The sequence below is a fragment of the Lepidothrix coronata genome, unplaced genomic scaffold (assembly GCF_001604755.1).
Source record: "Lepidothrix coronata isolate B3197 unplaced genomic scaffold, Lepidothrix_coronata-1.0 Scaffold34, whole genome shotgun sequence".
Taxonomy (NCBI): domain Eukaryota; kingdom Metazoa; phylum Chordata; class Aves; order Passeriformes; family Pipridae; genus Lepidothrix; species Lepidothrix coronata.
Genome location: NW_016690214.1, coordinates 2,701,513 through 2,721,308, shown reverse-complemented (window position 1 = coordinate 2,721,308; position 19,796 = coordinate 2,701,513). Strand labels below are relative to the sequence as shown.

General features: G+C 46.1%; 1 protein-coding gene across 1 annotated transcript in view; it reads right to left on the bottom strand.

Moving 5' to 3' along the window:
- CACNG4 (calcium voltage-gated channel auxiliary subunit gamma 4) overlaps window positions 1-19,244 on the bottom strand; it is a 43,075-nt gene extending 23,831 nt beyond the window's left edge. The window contains exon 1 of the mRNA XM_017811865.1: window positions 18,945-19,244. Within this exon, the coding sequence (XP_017667354.1) occupies window positions 18,945-19,167 (223 nt within the window). The 5' untranslated portion in view covers window positions 19,168-19,244. The remainder of the gene's footprint in view (window positions 1-18,944) is intronic.
- Between the last annotated feature and the right edge of the window lie 552 nt (window positions 19,245-19,796).

Below are 19,796 nucleotides of genomic sequence, written 5' to 3'. Positions count from 1 at the left end.
TCCAAAACCTGCTTAACGGGGCCATGCTCTGGTACTTACTCAATCTTTACAACTCAGTGGTGTGCTGCCAGTGTATTTTTGCCAAGGAGACAAAAATACGTCTCTTCTTCCTACTCCCTCAGCCTATGAAAAATCTCGGTTGTGTGCGAAGAGACGCTCTGTGTGTGTGTGTGTGTATGTGTGTGTATATTTAGAGGGGGGAAAAATAGAGTTTCTGTTAATTTATTTTCCAGTTGAGAGTCTGCCTTGTAGCCAGGGAAGCACTGTTTTCACCAGTTAAAAATTTGGGCAGAAAAGCCTTACTTTGTGCTGAGCAGAAATGGCAGCGAGTGCAGTGGGAACTGGGAGCAAATCCCTTAACTTCTCCATGGCCCACGTTCTCCTCTCTAGGATGGCTTATAAATAATTTGGGGATTTATGGGTCAAAGAGCCCTATATTAGCAAAGTTGTCTAATAATGGGCCAAGAAGGGAGGCATAATCCTTGTAAGGTGGTGAGCTTTCTGTTTAAAAAGTGCTTCAGTCTTGCCAAGGGTCAAAGAAACTCCAGGTATTTCACCTGTTAAAGTTAATTAAGTAAGACTCTTTCACCCAGCTGTGGTTTGGGATTCCTGCTATGTTTTCTGAATAGTTTGGGTACTTCAAAACCACAGAAAGGAGGGATTGGAGGTTTCTTCTAAGCTTCCCAGCAACTTCGCAAACTACACGTTCCAAAAAGGTGTATTTCTTTTTCCTCCTTCCCCTCCCTTTCCCCCCCAGACCTCGCATGACTTCAAGGCATCAAATGTTAATGAAAGTTTGCCAGGCTTCGAGGGCTGTGAAATGGAAGTTAAAAATCCTGCACCATAGGATGGCTCTAAAAATACTCCGTCGTGCTGGAATATCAGCCGGCTCCAGCAGCTCCCCTGCTCACAGCGCTGCCGATGCAGCACGGCCTTCTCTCCTGAATAAGCTCTTGGGAAAGTTTGCCCAGTGACTATGGATTACTTCTGCTCTACGGCCTGGATTCACAGGGTTATGGCCAGCAAATACCTGCTGGAGAGCGAGGATCTGCCGCGGCATTTAACTCCAGTGGTGCCGCCAGGGAAGCTCAGGATGCTGGGGTTTGTGGGATGAGTTTGGAATTTTTAGGCACAGCAACACCTAAAACCCTCTACAGACCTGCTCCTGCAGGCTCTGGAGTAGAAGGGCTGTACCCTCATGAGCTGCAGCAGCTCCACACACCTCAGGCAATCTCAGCTGACGAGTCCTGCTACCCTGGAAATGCTGGATGCACCAGGTGTAAATCCATGGACTTTTGAGGGGCTCCAGCAGAGAAAATATCATCCCCTTGTGCTTTAGAGGTGGTTTTCTTTGGATTTTTTTCCTAACAGGGCCCTCACCAACAAGAACTGGGAGCTGGTTTTCCCTCAGCACACACTTCCTCCTCGTGAAGCAAACGAGGAGCCCGAACACAATGACTTGGATCATGAATTCAAGCACAGTCTCCAATACGGTGTCTGACCCGCTCCCGGCACAGGAGGAGCCACGGGAGGCTGTGACTCAGCTGTGCCTCTGAGTCACTCAGCACGACGTGCCCCTGCTCTCAGGGGACAGCACTCTGCCTTTGGCCTCTCTTGGCACCAAACTACGGCTCCCCCTTGCTGGCTCAGAGCTCAGTGGAATATCTGGACCCCAAACTCCGGCCATTCCCTGCTGATCCGTGCCAGGGGAGGGACAAGGAACATGGACAGGGTGCCCCCAGCGTGTGCCAGACCCAAGGAGGGGCACATGGTGCAAGTGTGGGCAGAAAGTTTGGTGTCCCCAGGCCTGGGCGGGCTCCCAGCCACGCTCCAGCCCCGTATGAGCACAGGGCACCGGCTCAAATCGCTATTTTTGAGCAAGGCACTAGAAATAATTCATGGACGTGCAAGTTAAAACTCGGCTTAAAAATGACCCTCTGCCTCAGAAGCTTAAAACCTGAGAGATCTACAGCAGTAGATACTGAATTTCATTTTAGCAGGTTCTTTCCAGCTGTTCTGCTAAGCTTAGAACCTCACCCTGCATTTCTTCACTTTAAGGATCTTTTCTCATGCAAATATGTCCAATTCTAGTGTTGTGAAGAATCTGCTCCTTTAGCTGGACCAGGTAAGGTCTTGCACCAAACACAGAGATCCATTTCTTAGTGAAATGGAGTGAATGGAGTGAAAGTTCAAGTAACAAACATTCAACTTCTAAGGACTTAAAAATAAACTTGTAAATACTTCATTAATTTGTTTGATGATATGAACCAAGGTTTGGGGAAGCTGGAAGGTGCAGGTCTGTGTGACTGTGAGCAACAGTGCAAAAGGAAAATGCTTTTTCATCCATATGAGCTTCTGTAAATTGTGTTCTATTCTTAGGAGAGTAAACATAACATTAGAAAAAATGTAATAATTTAAATCTTGCAGGAAAAGAGGCAGGAGCGATGGGAACCTCTGAGATGATAAATGTATGAATTTATTCCACTGCCACTGTGGGTTTTGAATTAGGGTTTTTTTTCTTTTATTTCTTGTTGTTGACAAGCAGAGCTGCATCGCTACACAGCTCTAATGTTTACAGATAAGGAAATCTTGAAGGTCAAAAAATTCTATTCTTAGTTATTCTTGTATAAGGTAATCTTCTTTTGTTGGTGACAATGTGGAATGATCTCATGTCTCCATGGGTACTTGAATCATGCCTGTCTAACAGCAACATCCTCCACTCCAATCCCCTCCACTTAAGTTCTTACATAGAAAATCCAAAGATATCTACAAGAAAAGTTAAATGCGGGATGCAAATGATGGACTGGAGCAAACACTCTCCTTTAAGAAGGCACACTGTGCCAGTACCACACTCATGCACAACTGGGGAGAGGAATTAGCTTCTACTTGACTGGGACCAGCAAGAATTTTGCCAGGAATCCTCCAAAACACAGACTGGGTCCAACATATCACCAGTGTTTGTTATAACACCTACAAACAGACATCAAAATTGATAAATTCAGATCGGTAACTTTGTCCCCGTGGCAGCCTTGACCAGAGGGATGCACAGCAAACTGAGCTGAAATCCAGATTATTGGGGAGAGGAGTGAGACCAGCATCTGCCCACAGCAGACCATGGAAGGGTTGTGGCAGGGAAGCACAGAAGTGTGGTGAAAAGAAGGTGAAAAAAGAAAAAAAGAAATTAATAATGCTTTCCCATGTTTCTGCAGGTTCAGCTCAGTGCTCTAATACCCACTTTCCCTGACAGTTTTCTAACATCTAAAAGGGAGAAAAGAAAGTGAAGAGGAAGCAAAATGTGCAGGCCCTGGTGGTGACAAGGCTACAGCTCTTTGAATGTCAGCTCTTCTCCCTGCTGCAGCATGAAAAGTCTTTGCTAAACCGAGCTGCTTTGAGCTGATGTGGATGGATCAGGCACATGAAAGACCAGGAGCCACAGCTTCCAGAGGCTGACAGCATGGTTGTGGATCAGGACTTCTGCCTTTTTCTTGCCAATGGGAGGGACCGAAGTCTAAATTTGGGTCTTTGTGCTGAAAGTCTTTATACAATCTTATTTTAAGGGGGGAAAAAAGCCCCACGACAACAACAAAAAAAGAGTCCTCTCTGGGAAGGGGGATTGAGCAGTGCAAGCTGCACTTAATTCTTCTTAATATCAGGATTACCTTTTTACTAAACCATTTCTGACCCCAGGAGGATGCAGCAGTCAGGTAAACCAGAAACCTCAGCTGGAAGGTTGGACTTGCAGTTTCTGGCAACAGGATAGTGGAAATCAGATAAACCAGCTTGTATCTACCAGCTCTGTGAATTAGCACTGTCCTTGCATTTCACTGTTGTACAATCAATTTTCAGAATAAGAGCCTTTTACCTGGCCAAAGGGTTTAATTCAATCCTGTAATAAATGGCCAGCTAACAATGGGCCAAACTCAGCTTGGATGTTGCTCTAGTTAATTAAGAAGAGTAGCAAAGGGGCTAATTTTGGCAAGGAGTGGTGAAGTGACTGCCTTCAGAGGCAGGGAAGAAAAACCCTTGCTTAGCTCACTGCATCCAGCTCTTCAAATGCAAATTAACCTGTCAACATCTGCATGCAGCCACCCAGGACAGCTGCAAAAAGGAGCTCCCTGCACCCAAAAGAAGGGCTGGGAATGTTTAGTTCCAAACAGCTATTTTGTAAAATAATTTCTAGTAAATAAGAATACATTTAAAGTGGTAAACTGAGCATCTGCTGCATGAAATGAATGGAGGACAGCATGTGAAAAGAAGCATATGTCAAGTATGCACTTCAGATGCATTGACTACTTGCCTCCAAAACAGAGAGAATTTAAACATATTTGCAGCAAACACCAAAAAAAAAAAAAATTGCCTTTGCAACCCAAAGAAAAGCCTTGAATAACAGCACAAGTTAAGCTTGGCCATACCTTGCCTCTCTTCCAGAGAACAGTTAGCTGGATTTCAGCTGCTGCCTGGCTTCTTTTCCCGAGGCACCCGTCAGGAATGCCAAGCCCAGGCGGCTTTTGTTGGGAGCAGACAATGTCCTTTTACCAGCACATTTAAAAACCCAGGAGCCAAGTCGCTGCTGGAGACAAATCCTACCAGATTTGGTTCACTGGAGGGAAGAGAGAAAAACACCCCTGTGCTTTTTACAGAGTACCTTATCTGCCAGTGTAAGAGACAGTGACATCCTTACTGGGGCTGATTCCGGACAGCGGGAACCGTCTCCGGCGCTGGAAGGGCATTGCTGGTGACTCAATCTCTGTCTTCAGTACGCTGCAACTCAGGGAAATTGCATTTCAGTATTTCCTTGAGCCCATTATCCCCAGACAAAATCTCTGCTGACTTGACTGAAGCTCTTACTTACAAAACAAGTACAGGGTAAAGCCCCTTCAAAGAAGGATTTCAGCTCCAAGGGGTGAAACCCGTCTTTGTGAAGAATATTTGGTGGGAATATTTTTCTCTCGCTTTCAGGATTGCAGGGTATAGGACCAGCTCTGATGTCCTTCTTTCTTGTGAGAGGAATAATCTCCCTATCAAACCTGGCAGGTGTGTGAGGTCTGTCTTACCTGCTGAGGCTTTGCTAAGGTTTTGGTTACGCAGCCAAATCTCATGGTGCATCCATCTCCTATGGTCCTCTTAGGAGAGAGGGAAACCAGAATGGAAACAAGCCAAGAGCAGCTTCTGCAGAAACCCTTTTGCTAAGATAATGTGGTATAATTAAATGGGACTCATAAATCCCAGAGTTATAAAAACCCATGGCTTGTAACAACACTTTTACTTATCTGTGGGTTTTCAGGCTGAATCAGGGCTGAGCAAACAGTAAAGATCTTTGACTCAGTTGACAGTGTTGGGCTTTGTCCTATTCACCTTGGCATCCCATAGCATCTTACTAACACAAAATGAGAAGATAAAAAGGGGAAAAGCCTCTAGGAAATCCAGAAACCTGCCACACACAACTGTTGTTCGCAGGGAGAACCTCAGAACGGAGACATCTCTTCCCATCCCTCCTCTGCTCGTGTTTGCTTCAATGTTTTTTCCCCCTGATCCCGGGAATTACAATGACAGGAACGAAGAGCTGCCATTGTGCTGGTGATGAACTGACATGGCCCAGCAGCGGGGCTGGGATTTAATCCCCTTGGCTTGCAGGGCAGCACAGTGTGCTATTGAGCGCGTGTCCACATGGCAACAGCGGTGGCGCTCCAAGAATTCCATTTCCACGGCGCCCCTGGGCCTTGCCTTGACATCTTCATTGTTCCAGGGTGAAATCAAAAAAAATAAGATAAAAAAAAAAATAAAAATTCAAGGGCAGCGTAAACGCAGTGCAAAATCCAGAACGCTACAGAACAGGGTTGCCTAATGGTTAATTTAGAAAGGAACATATCATTAAAAACGTATGAAGGTGGCTACATATTGATGCTGTATAAATATTTAAAGGGATGCCTCTCGTAAGGGCAGAGTTCCAAGCTACACCTAAAATAACGTGTGTGAAAGAAAATTAAACGAATATTTCACCATTTGGACTTGTTTAATCTGCCTTGGAAAGGCTTTTTATGCCCAGCTACTGAGCATTAGTATGGGAAAGGATATCAGACAAAACTCATTTCTGGTGTGATTCTACCAAAGTCAGCAGAGTTAAAGTGAAGATGATTTTTCTGGCCTTTTAAATAGAGTGTAATTTTCTCCGTGGGTAGTTATTAAACGCTATTGAGAGAGATTGCTGCTGCTGTTGGAAGGGCTTTCTGGAGAGGTCACTCTGTCCCATGTGAATAACACCAGTGACAAACCAGGAGGTTTGTAGTTTTTACAACTTGAAGAAGCTCCTGGAGGCTCTAACGCCACCACACGTCACTGCCTGACCCAAAGCTAAGAGCACACATCTATTCTGAGTTGAGATACCCTGGCATGACATCCACTCCTACAGAACAAGAATTCTGCCCGTAGAAATGGCTTAAAATATTGGAGGGGGCATTGCAAAAGATATTCGTGTGGACATTCGGTCCCATCTCCCTCAGAGAGGACGTGTTCCTTAAATTCACTGTCTGAGGCTCAACTGCTCCATCTTGACATTTTGGGGCTGTCAGGGTTTCTATGCCTGTCACCAGCTCTCCTGCCTGAGATGGCCATTCCCTGTCCTTGTTATCTGGGATTCGGACTCCTGTACCCTGCTCTGCACATGGATCAGCTTGAAGGGTCCAAAAACGCTCAACAAGGTAACCACAGCATGTGCCCTCCCTTCACTCACACCTCCAGAACGGCTCTTTCAAGGCACCTGGGTTTTCTTTCTGCCCAAGGACCTGCCCTATCTTCCAGAAATCAACCTCCATCCTCAGGCAAAGCAGCACCAAAATTCGGATTGTGCAAAAATCAAGATAAATCTTGGCTTAAATGGAGGACTGGGGTGGGGGGGGAGAAGCAAACCCAGAGAATTATTTAAGCGTTTTACAAAAAGCCTAACACCCTCTTGGGATGAAAATGGGAACACATGAGACCTCATAATTTATATATGTATTAACTTCCCACTGGTGAAATTAAAATGCAAAATAGTGTCTCTAAACAAAATTGTGGAGCTCTGTCCCTTGAGATAGTTAAAAAATGAAATGGGCAAAGCATCTACCAGGGGATCTGTTCTTACCCTTGGAGGACTTTGGGCTGGATCGTAGATATTTTCTCGTCTCACAGCCACAATGCTGAGCTCCAAGAAAGGATTTGTCTGTGCAATACAGTGAAGCTCAGCAATAATTACCCATTGTGCTCTGTGATGAGCCATCCCTTTGGTTCTTCAGTAACCCGTGCACCTGGACTTTAACTAAAACCAAATAATATGCACAGAAAACATTTTTATGTAAGAGGAGGTGAACATCACTAAAAATCAGAGAGCCTTTGTATGGCATGCCAAACTGCTGAAGCGAAAAAATGTCTTCAGTGAAAGGGCTCAGATGTGAGCATGTTTCAGTGCACAGCTCCAGGAAAAACTCTGATAATAAATGTGAGCTTGTTATCGTTGCTTTTCAGTGGGAAGTAAAGCCGGAAGCAGGGTCGTGCTGGCTAATTGAAGCTTACATTTTCATTCAAGCACTGCATTTTAATTATAAACTGGTGACACAAGTGTCACTTAGTTCTTACCCTGTTTTAAGTGTGCCCACGTATAAAAAATATTTTCAGTTATTAATTTATTCTTGTGATCGTGTTCATTATCCTACATTATGTCTACCAGGCACGTGCCTAATGACATGTTTGATACACGCTAATTCTTATGCCTCTTTTAATACAGGGCTTACACAGACATTTTAGGCTGAACACGGTGCCAGTTGGCCACCAAACCAGGTGCACATTAGTGCTATAAAATCAGCATTACGAGCTGTGTACCCATATTCTGGCCAGCTGCAAGCACTTGCCCAGCCCTCCCCGGGGCACAGCAGCCATGCCAGAAAATGGGATAACCTGTGGGAGTAGCTGCATCCAGCACTGGAGCCTGGAATGCTGACGGCGAGGTCCTGGCTGCCCAGGTCTGGCCCTGGTCCTGAACCACTTGCCCTTGGTCCAGCTCCTCCGATCCTGCAGAGCTGAGCATGTTGGCTCTTTGTGCGGCCAAAGCCCTGGGTAAGGCTTAGAATTCAGGTGGAAAATTTCTGGCCTGTTTTTCCCTCTCTAAGGGGTTTTGCTGCTGTGCCCAAAGACTGTCTCCAGCTCTTGTTTGCCCTTTATATATAGAAATTAAAATAAAATGAGGGAAAAGGTCACTGGGAATTGGCTACCAAGAGAAACTAAGTAAGTCATTAAAAATCAGACCTGGAGTACAAGTGAAAACAAGGGAAATATCCCTTGAAAGCAAGTGATGAGGGTAAATCTCTTTAAAAGACATGGGATGGAATAGGACAGCTATGTTTTTCCCCTCTTAATTTGCTACCAAACCATAAAGAGGATTCTATTTTAATAAGCACCACCGTAGCAGGACACTGCAAATGAATTGTTGGAGCGGCTGTAATTCGCAGTGGTGCTGTGAACACAGCCCCAGCATCATCCCTAAACGCTACATGCTTTATTTCAGGTCTTGCATCTTTAAGGATCCCAAAGCACCTCAGAACCATCTGCATTTGTCAGCGCTAAAGGCAAGGACAAGAGCACAGCAAAACGTGCAGGGCGAAGGAGAGACACTTCTCACCCTCTGGAGCCAACATTCAGTCTGCTGAGGAGAACCACGGGATGTTTAATCTCAAAATTAGCAGATAGCGGCGTAGTTTTGGATAAATATTTTTGGAAACACCTAAGTAACTTAAAAAGCGAAATTCGGTTGACTCTCGATGCAATGTAAGCTTGGACAGAGGTCATAAGCCACAGCCTTTGGAAAGACGACTCGTTGTTGTGGAGAAGCTTTTGTTGACAGACAAAAATGTGTTTTCACAGTGGGCAGAGCTGGGGGGACGTGGACCAGCTCTGATCCAAACATAGGGTGGGCACATCCAAGCAACTCCGAGCTTGAGCCAAGAAGCTCAGCCTCTTGCTACGTCCGTTGGCTTGGGTTCAGCTCGAGCATAAACGTAGAGGGGCTTTTGGACTTGAGCTCTTTGTGTCCTACTGGTCCATCTGGAAGAGGTTGGTCTGTCTGCAAGGAGCACACCGGTGAACCCAAAATTGCTGTAATGGAAATAACTGACATCCTGCTGCTGGACAGCAGGAGGGTGAGGACACAGACCCAACTGGTCAGGGTTAGCAACTCAGGTTTAAGAAACCATTTCCAAACTGTTACCAAGCTCCCAGATTTATTAATTGATATTTTATCATGTCTAGGAGAGCTCTGCTTGATACTGACATTTCCCAACAGTTCCCCTAATAAAACCCAGCTGAAATCATTAATAATGCTCCTGAGCTCTAATTGGACAGAATAAACTGCTGTCAGTCGGGTGGATGGCAGGTGGCAGAGCAGGACTAGGAGATGTTAAATCTGGGAGGAAGCAGAGTCTGGGGCTCTTTCTTTGCACTGGAAATCAAGCTCCTGAAGTTTTGGTAGTTCACAATTGCCCAAAAATCGCCTTCCCACCCTCAGCAGAGGGAGATTAACATCCATTTTGGGCTATTGACTTCACTGGCTCAAGTCACAGGGCTCTGTTCAGTGAATTCGAGGGCTGCAACCCCATTCACGATCCCTGTGGATAAAAATGTGCTGCGACACAATGCAACTTGCTGTTCTATCAGCTGGCTAAAACCAGACTGCCACACAAAGAAACCAAGTGTAGCTAATTTTGGATTAAAATATATGCAAGTATGTAAAGGAGCATTGCTGTGGCGTACTTGAATTTAGAACATCCGCTGGACAAAGATGATTAAAGCCCACTGTTGCCATTAGTGAGTCATACACGAAGGAGTATCGCTGGCTTTCATATCTGGATACCTTTGAAAGCTCAGCCTAAATAGTCACAAGGTTAAGAGTCTGTTATTTCATTTGCTTGCAGGCAGCTGAATGGCTGTGGGCTGAACTTTTAAAAACCCCAAGAGTGTGGCAATTCTTACAAGAAAATCATCTTGCTATCACTGATAGTCGGTGAGCCATGAGATAGGTATGCACAGCTCTAAGATAGGTATAAGAAATAACTTATGTTTTAGATTTGATTACATTTAGGCAATGTTCCTCTGGCGAGGTCCTATTTCAAGTCATAATTGCAACATGTCATGGTTCCTTTTTAATGCCTTGCAGCAGCAATAGATAAACTGTGCCTCTGGGATGCAAGGAAGACAATAACAATCCCAACGTTATTGAATGCTATATATTTGGACAGGAGAAAATATTTGGTCATCCATATTCTACACGAAATTGCATTATTTAAAAAGTATAAATGGGAGAAAACTGATCTGAAACCCCCGGCGGAGAATTGGCAATGACTTAAAAACAGTTATTAACCTAATCTGAAAAAAAACCCTGGCAGCTCAACAAGGGTGGTAATTCCTCCCTGAACTGGGTCCCTCTCCCACTCCAACAGGGGATGCTGAATATCTCTGAAACATTTGGCATTATCAAGCTAACGGGACTTGCTAAGTGAGAAACATTCAAAGGGCAGAACTAAGTGGCACAATTCCAAAACAGCAATTAAAAGGCGGAATGCTTGAAAAATAACAATAAAAGAGGTTAATTTGTATCAGGGCTTGGCAACCGGCACAGGAAATACTGTAATTCCATAACGTGCTCTCCCTTCATCCGTCTCTTCGTATGGTGACAGCATGTTTATAATGTATCATTCCTTCACATATAAGATTTGACAAGAAATGACTCAATTCTGTTGAAGAAGAACTTACAGGGCTATTTGTAAAGTGAGCAGGAGGCTGGATAAATCCTGGGAAACAGGTCAAACAGGTAGTAAGAAAAGAAAACCCAAACTCATACCTTTGGACAAGTGTATTATTATACATTTTTCATTGTATCATCAGGATGGCACAGAGTCAAGATGCTCAAGATGCTCAAGAGTTAAGAAGATAAACTAAAAATCCTAAATTTCTACCTTGGGCAATATCTATTGGTTTTCTAAAGAAAGATTATTGCACTGTCATTGAAAAGTTAATTTCTGAGGTATTTTTTTAGCAGAAGGAAAGTTACAACATTTCAGCAAGGAGAGGCGAAAAGAGAACAAAGATATTAAGATGACAGGATGCCACAGGAAGGAGGAGAAAGAGGGGCTGGACTATCTGCCAGGCTAAATCAAGAACTGCTTCAACACTTTCACTGCATTTGACTCACAGCATGCAACAACTGGCAAAAATGCCCCCCGATTCGAAGGGAAATCTAGATAAAGTCTGTCTAGGCTGGGCTATCCATCCTGCAGGCAGCTCGCCCAGAGCCTTACTATTTTGAGATAGCAGAGAGGCCACTTGTCATTAATACTATGATAAATCTCAATCCAGAGGAAGCCTGGACTGTTGCTGTGGTCCCCAGCACCTCTGTGTGCCCCTCAAAAGAGTCAAAACAACCACTCTGAAAGAAAAAAACACGAGCTGAAGGCCAGGAAAGAGCCGCCTTCCATGCTAAAATGTTGAAGATAAAACGAGCCGATGTACTTTGGGGAGTGGAGACAAATAACTAAAGGAAACAGCTATCTGGGAGTAGGAGAGAGGGGACAAAATATATTGTGATTTAACACATCAAAATATGCTGAAAAAGTGGGAGGCTTTAGAACAAGGCAGAAAATAGAACGAAGCCCTGCACAGCGCTGGAGCTGTCTACTGGAAACATCCTTTTGTTCTGAAAGTCATAAATGTGTATCAGCCTCTCAGACATATGGGCAGTTGTGCATTTATCCTGTTTATTTTACTACTCCTGTGCATCCTGCCTTGCCATCTGTTGGTAGGAATTTGGATGCTGAACCGTAAGTCTGCGACATAATAAATACCAGTAAACAGAAATCTAAAATGAAGATAAGCACCAAGTAATGTTTGGAAGCAGGACCAGTTTTTCAGTTTGATAGTTTGATTTATTTCCCGAGATGAGTCTTGGCTCAGAAAAGAAGGACCAGCAGGAAAAGGTCCAATTGAAGGGACAGATCTACAATCCCTTCTCTTATATTGGCTTCATATTGGCATAATTCCACTGCCTTCCTAGAAAGCAGTTAAATTCACGTAGGTGGAGAATCAGACTTAATCCTGTCCCTCAAGGAAGACATGTTTAAACACCAAATATTGCATGTATAAAACATAAGTTGCAAGCAAAATGCTTCAAACCCAGTTAAAGTAGTGTTCATGCATCTTCTCTGAGCTGGGCAGCCCTATCACCGTGTCCTAGTTTTTCCACATCTTCGTTTCCATTTTATTATTAGAATGAGAGGAAAGTGGGTGGGAAGAAAGCACAGTTATCCCTTCTAGTCAGGGGCAGAAAAATAAAGTAACTGGCCCCAGATCAAGCAGAAAACCTACTGAAGCCCAGACTCACAAGCCCATCCATCCTCCTCCTCCCCCCTCTCCATTTTCAGTTTGGGGATACAGGAATTATACAGAAATTGCTGCTCTTTGCCACACAGACCACAGAGACACCAACTAAATAGCTGGGAGCTGAGAGGTGTTAATAAAGACTTCAAATTACACTCAGTACCTAAGCACTCCTACCTTCTCAAAGGAATTAGAGATGAGATGAGATGAGATGAAAGCAGTACCTTTCCTTCCTATATTTTTTCTTTCTTTCCTGTGTTTCTGCAAAGATACACAAGGCTACAGAATAAAGTTATCAGATATATTCCCCTTCTTCCCCAGTTTTTTATGAGGTTCAGGTGTTTTGCACCTGGGAAGACTGACCAAAGCTACAGGTTGGGCAGCACGACCTGAGCAGACCGTGACCCAGAGAATGGGACAGGACCTGCTGAAGGAACAATCACTGTGTTGAAATCTTACAGGAACAAAAAAAATACATTGTTGTATTCTCCTGTTTTACCAGTTTATACTGGTGGGGGTCAGCAGAGCTGCCAAGACCTGACGAGGTGCAACAGCAACGAGCTCCTGCCAGTACCTAAAAAGAGTCATGAAAGCCCACGGCAGAAGGTCAGTTAAAGGTAATGGCTCCTGGAAGAAGCCCAAAGACTACATTACATCATTGCAAAGGTCCTCACCAATCCCAAAATGACTTACTATGGCTCTGACAGATACTACCACAAATGCCATCTGTCAAATCCTTAGAATACACAGAGTAATTTTACACAAAACAGAAAAGCAACCACAGCACAAAACAGCCACAGGTGTCCTATTTGTACAGCCCAGCGTCTCCTTGGCTCCTCACAAAACACTTCTGAAACCTTCACAGAACAATCCTGAAACCCAGGTAAGATTAATATTCTCCACACTGCATCTTGCACAGATGAAGAAGCTTTACAGCTGGATTACAAATGTGCTTTCCTTGGTTTCCAGCCTTCGGGGAGCATCGCTAATGCACACAAAGTCTTTGGGTTCTAAGTTTTGCACTGGGATATCTGACATGCTGAGAGCCACGAGAAAGAACTGAAACCTCCGTGTAGCCTGATAGCTCCCTACTGGCTATATAGTAGATCGAGTTCAAGAAAGCAAATTAATTCATTAAAGTGACATATATTCAGTCAACTGGCTTCAGATCCCTGTTCCATAGAGTGTCTCGGGAAGAATGGATGTTTTGTGACATCAATACGGTCATTTGAGAGCCTCTGTTAAAAATGTTCAAAGAGGTGCATTTAGGAGATCTGTGCTTTTTTTTTTTTTTTTGTATTTGAGAACAGATAACACCTTAACCCATCTTCTGCTGACAGTTCCTCCACCACGACCTTTCTCAGTATTTTAAAATATTTTTATACTACGGACAATATTTCAAAGAGATTGAACTCTGCATCCATAAAGGCAGCTCTGAATGCAGAAACTCTCTCTAACAAATGGAATGCTCTTGAAAAAAATTAACCTAAAAAGGTTGTAAAAAAAACCTCCATCAATTGCTGGCAAAACCGTGCTGCTTCAGCCACTGTTGCAATGCTGACAGTGGAGTGCTAAGAATTGCTTTTAAAAACAATGAGTAAAGTACATGCACTTTCCCAACAGCACATGTTTTACCAAGGAAACGGAGATGGCATGAGCAGGATGTGTGGAAAGAAAGAATGAAGACATTGGCTGAATCTCAGCAAGGTCCGTCTCTAATGGGTGTGTATTTGTTTTGAAAGATTCATGGATGAAAGTTCACTCTTCAGCAGTGCACAAAATGCATATATATTGTCCTAGAAATAGGCTATGCATCACAGAACAAGCTTTTCATGGCAGAGACACCCATTTGTGCATTCTCCATTTGCAGCTTCTTTTCTTTCATGGTGTGAGCACAGGCTCACACGCCTGGAAAGGTTGAGAAGACCAACCACTTCTTAATGTGCCTGTGGACACAACCTCCAAGGCAGGTCGTGTCTGATATTAGAGTGATTTAACATTTGCTCTCCACCAAATAAAACTTTGGCCATTGCATTTGAATATAAAGCCCGCATTGTATTTAGTTTATTACCAACAGCCGTGCTGCTGGGACTTCATAGCTGTGCTGGGAGAATACTAAAGAATATTCATTCTCTTTGGATGAGCCATGAATTTGCAGTATTGATGGAGAGCAGCCTGCCTTTATTTACTTGCCTCAAACATTTGTATAAGCATTTTTATTTTGTTTTCAAGGGTATCCATGGAAGCAGCGCATGCGGGCGCCGCGGTTCCCGTGTTCGTGCGCTTTCATCCGAGCTGGAAGACCTGCAAACAATTGTGCAAATGTGCATTCGTGCAAGTTTTCAAGTCATAAATGATTTACTCGATCCTTCCTCCCAGTTATAAATGTTCCAGCCACCCAGTCAGGAAGGACACGTGGTTCCACGTGAATTAAATAGCCAATTGCACCACTTGAAAAGTAAATGGCGAACAGGGAATACTAAAAGCAGTAGACACAATGGGTTCAAAGAGATTCATATGCTGAAGTGTTTAATAAAATACTCTTTGAATAAATTTAAATTACAAGTACATTACTTGCTTTCCTATCTTGATGCCACAGAGCCTGCGGAGCGCTCTGTTGTGAGCTGTCCTATTAACTTCAGCACGATTGTGCACCAAGATAAGCAGTTTCAGTGGATAAAGTGGTGTTTTTAACGTATTTTTTTTTTTCTAGCCAAATATTATAACAGCAGATCCTCCTTGTGAATAGGATTGTGAGAGGCTTGCAAAGCTGTGCTGCACGTTTACCACAGGAATAGGGGCTGCTGGGAAATTAGGGTGGTTTAATCTCTCATTCTCAGGTTAAGTTGACCATGAATTGATTATTCATTTGCTGTGTTTGCATGACCCTGCTCTGCACCATCTTGACAGGGGCCCACAGCCTGTGACAACAACCACAGCTCACGTGTGGACACGGGACAGAACAGCAGCCACCTGAAATGGGGCTGATTTGCTCCTATTTTTCATTTGTGGGTTGGAGTGCAGGTTTCAAGTGTGGATGGCTGCACTGGGGCTCCACCAGAAACTCCTTACTGTGCTGACATTTTAATTTCAGCTGCCAAAACTGTAGTTATTGTAGATGTCTTGGACCCAGAAAACCAAAATCCAGCTTTGCCAGGGAGCTCCTGGGCCACCTCACTGCAGAGGCTCAGCCAAGGAACATCCACTTCTGCTCTGTGCACATCCACACCAGGAATTGTTTTAAACAGTTTCCCACCTAAGGCAATTACCTTGGCTATAACTTTTAAAAATCCACGCAGAAACAGTGCTATTATTTAAAATCCACTCAATGAACCTCCTACCTCCACCTTTGGCAAACACACTAAGAGAACAAAATTGGGATTATACAGAAAGGAGTTTGACTGATGTATCATTAACGCTGCTTCTTGAGTGACTAAGCTCCATAGTAGTACCGACTACTCGTACTGAAACATGATTTCATCCCCAAGACAACTGCAGCTCCAAACAAAGGTAATATGCTGGATCCTCTGGATCCTTAAGCTGCATCCCTCCAATCATTGTTAAGACGCAAATCTCTTGTAAAATGCTGTTTCAAAGTAAAACAGGAAAACACTGAGGAACACCTAATAATTTAATTAGAAGGCTATTCTTTTCCGTCCTGATTCAACAGTTTTCTTTGGAATCTTGGAACTGGGGATACCGAACAGGTGATTGTTCAAAATCCAGCACACAGGTTGCTTTATGGATATAGGTGAGGAACATTTGAATGGGAAATTTCAACTGACCCGAAATTTGCTCAGCGAAATGCTTTATGTGTGTCAAAAGCAATTTCAGAGGCTGCTTAAGGCATTTTCAGCTTCTGCACATTTGTGTCTTAGATTTGTCTTTTTGACATGAGTGAAATGGCAATTAAGACCATTAAAATAAATTAAGTAGGTTTTTATAATTACTACTCCAAAACACAAGAAGAGTTCCAAAAATAGAGTTGAAGCCAGACCATTTAATCCCATATAAACATCTGCAACTGAATTATTTTCTTGCTCTGTATGTCCTTGGAGTTGCAATATTACCCTGATATTACTAAAAGACCCATCCACTCCGACTGAGCGAGGTTCTGAAATGATCAAGGGAGTGTTGTTTTAAATCAGCTTCTAGAAATGGCTTTACTATTACATGAAACAAAGGAGTGTTTCCATGTTGAAACCAAAGTCCCATGGTATGGTTTAAAACATGAATATTTTAATGCATCTATAGATTTAATCTTACAAAACAGAACATACTGAAAAAGTAGGAGAGAACGTAGTCTCTGCTCCTCATCTCTGTGAACAGATGACAGCTTTCTCAAATTGTCCATTCTTAGCACATATTTGACAACTTTAAGATTTGTAACTTTATAATTTGATTATGAGCATTTGAATTTTGAGCAGAGCAGCTCGATTGCTGTTGGATGGATGGGTCCCACGAAAAGCCTTTTTATCCCCCGAATTGACAGGGATTTAAGCTTCACTTGCACACAACTCCTGGGTGCCATTTTTCAGCAAATGCCCTGGCAGATGCAACGTGCTCAGGGAGGCACCAGCGCTGCCCAGTGATGCGACGAGACTGGAGATGAGCCGCGTTACTGGGCACTGTTTCAGCGCTGCCCATTTCTCACAGCTCCCCTGACTTCTTGTCTTTTAAATAAACTTCTGACTTAAGCCCACCCAGTTGAAAATCAAGGCAAAAATTCCACCAGTCAAAGCTGCATTTCGTTTCTATGTATGATATCACTGGGAGATCATACAGAAATCCTGACATCAGGAAACTCAGGGATTTTTCACGGAGATGACAGGCCCATTCTAGCCGAGCAAGCTCAGCAACTCCTGCTAGATGCAAACAAACTTGTTTTCCATGGAAAAGACACTAGGACAAGCTCAGTGAAGATCACAGGATTCATTTCAAGTGGAGGAAGCTCAGCATCTCTCAAAGCAAACTCCAGAGCTCTCAGATGCAAACCCTCGTTTTCCAGGTGCCATAAAAGCCCATGCCGAGAGTTAAATTCCCTTTAGGAGTCATAAAGCCAAGCATTGTTATTACCCGTAAACCTCCACATTTCAGTAATTCTTTCTCTCTTGATCATCTAAAAATATTTCCTTGTCCTACAGCTATTCTACGCATGCATACTATTACCAGGTAGCAAATCCAACATTTTAGGGGAAAAATGTTACACTGTAGCCTTAAATTGTTAGCAAAAGGAGAAGATGAGAAGAGACGTGAGGATGAGGTGCTCCTACCACGCCACAGCTTTTTCTGGGGAGAAAAACCATTCTGAACACAGCTGAGACTCTGACCCAGAGCTGGGCTCGTCTGGGCTGCGCCGTCTGTCAGTTGGAATAAACCACAAACCCAGGCTGGCAAAGTTCACCTGTGCTGAGCTGGGCTGATGGAAATGGGTGCACAGCACCCTGTCCACCAAGTGCATCACCGAGGGGAAAAAGACTCCGGGATACCCCCCACCCCCGGGAGCCACAAAGCAGCTCAGCAGAAGTGAACAGCTTTCCTCCACACTCTCCCATTCCCCCACACTCTCCCTTTCCTCCACACTCTCCCTTTCCTCCACACTCTCCTCCACACTCTCCTCTGGCATCACGGAGGCTGCTCGCAGAGGGAATGGACCCAGCAGGTGAGGGGCTTCAGAGCCCCCGTGGCCACGGCCCCTTTCCTGGGGATGTGCTGGTTTCCCACGGTCAGAGCTCCCCGCTCTCGCCTGACAGATGTGGTTTCCCACCTGGGCTTCCCGGTCTGCTACGCCAAATCCTCCGAACACCCATGTGCTCCTTTGTCCCGGCAGTTACCGCCGCGCCTTCTCCACAACTCCATTTTTCAGAGCGGGAGCCACATGTTCGGCCTCTGCGGGGAGCGGGGTGTCCCTGCTGCCCTGCTCAGCCGCTAGAACACTCATCCTTTTATTGTTAATATCATTCAGCCTGACCCTTGAGCTGGATTAAGTAACCTCGAGCCCACAGCGAAGCACCTGAGCGGCGGCAACACCACCTTCAGCCGGGCTCCCGGTGTGTGTGTCTGAGGCTACACTGGGAGGAACTGGAGTTCCCGCTGTCCTGCCCGAAAGCTGTGGCTGAGCCCCAAAACCCTTGAAGCCAAAGTCCCGGGGGGGGCGCCAGCTCCGAAGCCTGCAGGGCTCAGATACGCCCCAAAGCACCCAAAAGCCGCGACCCCGCCAGGAGCCCCCCAAAGCCCTGAAGCCCCGGGGATGGCCGCGGAGCGAGGTCGCCCCCCTGGGCAGCGCTCCCCTGGGCAGCGCTCCGCATCCCGCCGCCGGTTCCCATGGCAATGTCGGAGATGCCGGTTGCCACGGTAACGCCATCCTCCTCCTCGGCCGTGTCCGAGGCACCGGCGCGGCTCCGGCCCCGGCTCCGGCTCGGGCTCAGCCCGGCGGCTCCGGCTCGGGCTCGGGCTCGGGCTCTGGCTGGGCTCTGCCCTGCGGCTCCAGGAGCGCAGCCGGGTCCCCCCGGGAAGTTGCTCCCCCCTCCCCGGCGCGGCCGCGGTACCTTCGAGGCAGCAGATCCTCCAGAGCCCCGAGTGCGTGAGATCGCCCCGCGCCTTCCGCGGCGGCCCCTGCGCCTCGTCCGTCGTGATGTTGGTGCCGTTGCAGATGTGGGCGCTGGAGTAGAGCCAGTAGTCGGTGCCGATGGCGATGGCCATGAGGCTGAAGGCGGCGAAGGCGCCCACCGTGGTCAGCAGCATCTGGACGCCACGGTCACACCACACCATGGTGCTTCATAGTCCCCGCACGGGCGCGGGGGGCCGCACGACACCGCCCGGCAGCCGCCGCCGCCCGCGGGAGGCTCCGAGTCACGGGGCGGGGGGCGGAGGCGGCGGCGGGGGCGCGGCGGGGGGACGGGCGGGCGGGGGGAGCCGCTCTCGCCGCCGCGGGGCCGGGCTCCGCCGCCAGCCGCGCCCCCGCGCACCGCCCCGGCCGCGGGGAGAGGCAGCGAGAGAGGGAGGGGCGGCCCGGCCGCGGGGACGGACCCTCCCGGCACCCCCGACGTGATGCTGGGGATAGCCCGGCACCCGGCCCCGACCCGCAGCGCCTGGTCCGCAACCCGAGCATCGCTCTGGTCCTTTGGGCTGGGCGGGCTCGGAGCGCCGCGACACGTCTGAAGTGTCCCATCCCTGGACGTGCTCAAGGCCAGGTTGGACGGGGCTTGGAGCAACCTGGGCTAGTGGAAGGTGTCCCTGCCCATGGCAGGGGGTTGGAATGAGATGGTCTTTAAGGTCCCTTCCAACCCAAAGCACTCTGTAATTCTATGAAATTCAGAGGGGATGAAGGTGTGAGTGTTGGGTGAGTTCGGCTCTCAACCTGCAACACTCCAGAGCCCAGCCAGGGTCTGTCTGCAGAG